Below are 4,774 nucleotides of genomic sequence, written 5' to 3'. Positions count from 1 at the left end.
CAGTGAGGGGGTGGGGCAGTGTGGGGGAGGGGGAGTGAACAGCAGGGTGTCAGGACAACATGAATGGTGGAGGGAGCTGGAGAGTTCTGGATTGGGCCTGGGTGTGGAATTGATGGGTGAGGCCCAGAAAGATTCTATCAATGGTAGGGCTTGGTCCGAAAATGGGTCCCAATGAGTTTGTGCTCCTGGTGTGTCACAGCGGAATTGTATCTGCTTGGAAGGAAGAATTGGAGAGAGAGATATCATCAAGTTCTTCAGGCTGTGCAGGAGGAGGGTGACCACCTTGTCTGGTACCATTAAGGATGTGAAAAAGCTGGCTGGCCTTGATGGGAACTTCATACCTTGTGAGAGTATTTTAAAAATCCTTCTCTTTTTTTAATGAGTAATGTTAAACAGCATTGTGACATAAAATCGATGTGTTTAAGATCAAATATAGTATATGTATTTATCTTTTCTTCTACTCCCAGCTCTCCGATCCTGGAATGACAATCGCTGCAGTCGGGAATTTCCATTTGTTTGTAAAATTCCTTCCCTGGAGAACAATTAATTATCAGGAGTGCCTTGGGCTGTTTGGATTTCAGTTTGAAGTGAATTTCTCTGGATCTAATAGCCTCGAAACTCAAACATTCGAAAGCAACTGAGCAAAACAACTTTCCAAAGTTCTCATCAAAGCGCTACACCATTTAGTGCCAATATTGACTTCTCTGAGTTAAAAGAAAAGGCCATTGGCTCATATTGTGGCCTTTTTACTTTCAATCTTCAATTAATCATCATCTTTTTGATAAGTAGCATGATTGCATTGTGTATAACATAGCACCGAACATTAATATTCTCAAATCGACTTTCTGTTCCAACGTATGGTCATTGTTTTTGATTGATTGATCAAATTGGTTTCCAAGAATGTATTAGTTTGAGATTTGTCATGTATATTTGTCTTATGTTAGATCATTTAGTCATAAACCTCTCAAATATGTGTTTTTTTCTGATTTAACAAGAGCTCAGAAATAGATGCTTTTAATTTTGCATTGCTGTTTACATTTCAGCACATTAGTAGAATGTTACATTTTATTTCATTTTCAGTATAATTGTATTTTTAATCTTATCACAATTTCCCGCCTTCCACTTATTTGCCCCAGGAAGTTGCCTGAACAAGTTGTTCACTTGGGTCTCCATCTTGCCCCGGATCCTCCCACCTGCTCATCCCACTGAATGGCGGTCAAGTTCCCTTTGAAGGCTCATTGGTATCGTTCATGGTTCTTTCTGCTTAGCTCACCTCCAGTTTTATTCAGTTCAGGCAGCATCCAAGGAGCTTCGAAATCTTCTCAGATGCTGCCGGAACTGCTGTGCTCTTCCAGCAGCACTAACCCAGAATCTGGTTTCCAGCATCTGCAGGCATTGTTTTTACCTCCTGTTTTATTCAACTTTCTTTACTCCACTAAGACTAATAAAGCAAATAGTTGCACATCAAAGCAATACATCTTGTTTCCTTCTCAATCATCTCTGTCCATCCCATTCCCAATCTCTAACATCCCTGTCCATCCCATTCCCAATCTCTAACATCCCTGTCCAGGGTGTTCCCAATCTCTAACATCTCTGTCCATCCAATTCTCAATCTCTAACATCCAGGGTGTTCCCAATCTCTAACATCTCTGTCCATCCAATTCTCAATCTCTAACATCTCTGTCCATCCCATTCCCAATCTCTAACATCCCTGTCCAGGCTGTTCCCAATCTCTAACCGCCCAGATCAGCCCATTCCCAATCTCTGATCTCCCAGTCCTATCCAAGGCCTTTGAACAGGCTGTTGCCTCAAACCTGTGTCCATTGTAACAGCTGCTCCATGTTTGATTTCCTCCATTGAGGTTTTTGCTACATTAACAGAGCAGCTCTCAGGAACGTGTGAGTGATGTGTGTGACTGTGGCCCAGGTAATCCTTCCCTCCTCCCCCTCATCGATCTGTCTTCTACCTTTCTGCCAGCTGACCACTCCATCAGTGCCCAGGCCAGCCCAGCCCAGCCCAGGCCAGTCTGTGCAGTCACCTCTGGACTGTCTAACTCCCCATAACCAGAGGATTGCTGACAGTGTTCTGTTTTCTGTCCCTGCCCCATTCCCTCCTGTGTACCTGAGACTGAACCCTCGGCCCATCCTTTTTCACATCAACGTGCTGTTCCTCGATGGCATCGGCAGCAGCCAAGTGTTTGTTTCCTCATGTTCACTGACGATACCCAGTCCTACCTCACAGCAGCTCTCTCCTTCCCCTCATAATATTGAACTTGTCACACTGTACTCCCAGTCCACAGAACCAGACAAACAAAATTATTCTCCAATTAACTATTGGGAAGACTGAGCCCAGTTTCACTCCAAGCTCTGTTTCCTGGCTTCGCTGTAAGCTCTGTCAGTTCTCTGAGGCTGCAATGGGGTTACATGTAGACTCTTCACAGCTTTGTTGTGTGAATTGATTGTGAGATGAGTTTCTGACTGCAGGCTGGATTCCAGCCGTGCATTGAGTCATCTCCTGCTGAGAATCTTGTCTGTGCCTTTGTTACTTCTATACTTTGGCCATTCCACCACAACCTGGCTAGCCTCCTGCTTTCTACTTCCAGAGTGATCTCAAAACTCTGCTGTTGTGCCCTAACTCACACCCAGTGTCAATCACAAACCATCCCCTAGACTGAGTTCAACAATCTCTCCAGGTTGAAATTTTCACCTTGTTATCTAATTCCTTCAGATGCGGGCCATGTCGCTCTGTAATCTCCTGCAGCCCCACAAGCCCCAGACATGTCTGCCTTCTCCTGGCTCTTTCAGGATCTCTGAGTTTAATTGTTCAAAACCTCTCTGACACTCGATTTCCCTTTCCTCCTGAAAAGGTGCTGCTTACAATCTACCTCATCTGCCCGAACATCTCGCTATGTGAGTCAGAGTCAAACGTTATTGGTAAAAAGGTTCCTACAAAACATTTGACCATGTTCATATTGTTGCTGTTATGAGGTTGATACCAATTCAGAAACCTGCCTTGTTGTATCTCACAGAGATTTCTATGTCATATATCTGGGGTATTGTAATCTCCCTGATCTTTCAGATGTGCTGGTGAAGTGTGAAATATTGCAGTTCAGGTGCACACAATTTTACCGTCTGCCCAACTTCTGAGATTGAGACCAGATCTGTCTGATGGGAAGGAAATGCTCTGTGGACAGAACACAAATTAAAATCAAAGCCTGTCCAGATGCTGTGAAGTGTCAAATGATATCCCTAATAGTCATTCAGTACCCACAGAGATGTTGCGTTAAATAGCACAAGACATGAAGAAATTGATAGTGTGGCTGAACACAATAATAGCTTCATCAGTCACATCATTTCCAAACATATTTCTGAACTGACCCAATATTCTGTACAAATTCAGAAACATTCTGATTGATAAATGTCACTCACAGGAGGAATTGTTGGGTGATATAAAGAAAGTTCCTGGGTGTAATATGTTTCCAACGTTGGCCAAGTATGTGTTAAGCATAAAGATCAGATTAGCAAGGAATGAGAGCAACTGGTAAACAGATTTACAAAGTTTAACAATGTGACTGAATACTAATTGTTAAACATAGGGACTGTGCCTACATTTGAATTTTAAAATCATTTTTATCATGTACAGTTTGCTGCTTTTAGCTTGTGACTGTTTGATTAGAAAATAAACCATTTAATAATTGGCAGTTTTGCATAACTAAAGCTGTAATCCTGTTCCAAAACATCAAACCATTGCTAAAGGCAGATCTAATTTGGCTTCTTTATTTGATATTTTCTGGTCAGTTTTATTCATTTCAGAATCTTTAGTGTGTGAAGCAGCTCACAAAACATAGCAATTATTTTAAACAGCTAGCATTATTTCTGGATCACAGTTAAAACTGATTGTCTACATGTTTTGCCACCATCAGATTGGAAAAGGGTTTTCACATTTAGCTCCTTGACAGAAAACAAAGGCAGAATCAACTATCCCCTGGGACTGATCTTGCAGCTGTCCTGGTGTTTCTGCAGTGCTGTTACACACAGATCTCCAAAAGAATGCCAGCTATTTAGAATCTGATGTCCCTGATTAATTAATTACAATTATATAGGGTATTTCTCCCACAGTGCGAGCAACTGATATGCAGTAACAGTGACTGTCACACAGTGGGTATGGTTACACAGTAACAGTCACTGTCACACAGTGGGTATGGTTACACAGTAACAGTGACTGTCACACAGTGGGCATGGTTACACAGTAACAGTGACTGTCACACAGTGGGTATGGTTACACAGTAACAGTGACTGTCACACAGTAGGTATGGATACACAGTAACAGTGACTGTCACACAGTGGGTATGGTTACACAGTAACAGTGACTGTCACACAGTGGGTATGGTTACACAGTAACAGTGACTGTCACACAGTGGATATGGATACACAGTAACAGTGACTGTCACACAGTGGGTATGGTTACACAGTAACAGTGACTGTCACACAGTGGGTATGGTTACACAGTAACAGTGACTGTCACACAGTGGATATGGATACACAGTAACAGTGACTGTCACATAGTTGATATGGTTACACAGTGATGGTAACTGAAGCCGATCTAACCTACGCTATTCTCAATCTACATCATTTCATTGCACTCTACATCATTAGTTCCTAGTTTGTTCAATAACCTTTCTTCGCACACCTTGTCCAAAACCTTCAAGAAATACATGTACAAAGAACAAAGAAAATCTACAGCCCAGGAACAGGCCCTTCGGCCCTCCAAGCCT

At 42.4% G+C, this 4,774-nt stretch overlaps 1 protein-coding gene across 1 annotated transcript in view; it reads left to right on the top strand.

Annotated features, from left to right (window-relative positions):
- clec19a (C-type lectin domain containing 19A) overlaps positions 1-1,618 on the top strand; it is a 45,833-nt gene extending 44,215 nt beyond the window's left edge. Inside the window, exon 5 of the mRNA XM_043711046.1 lies at positions 468-1,618. Within this exon, the coding sequence (XP_043566981.1) occupies positions 468-547 (80 nt within the window). The 3' untranslated portion in view covers positions 548-1,618. The remainder of the gene's footprint in view (positions 1-467) is intronic.
- Positions 1,619-4,774: the final 3,156 nt, after the last annotated feature.

This window comes from Chiloscyllium plagiosum, chromosome 21, assembly GCF_004010195.1.
Source record: "Chiloscyllium plagiosum isolate BGI_BamShark_2017 chromosome 21, ASM401019v2, whole genome shotgun sequence".
Lineage (NCBI taxonomy): Eukaryota > Metazoa > Chordata > Chondrichthyes > Orectolobiformes > Hemiscylliidae > Chiloscyllium > Chiloscyllium plagiosum.
Note: the sequence above shows the minus strand (reverse complement) of the source record. Positions and strands in the feature narration are given on the sequence as shown.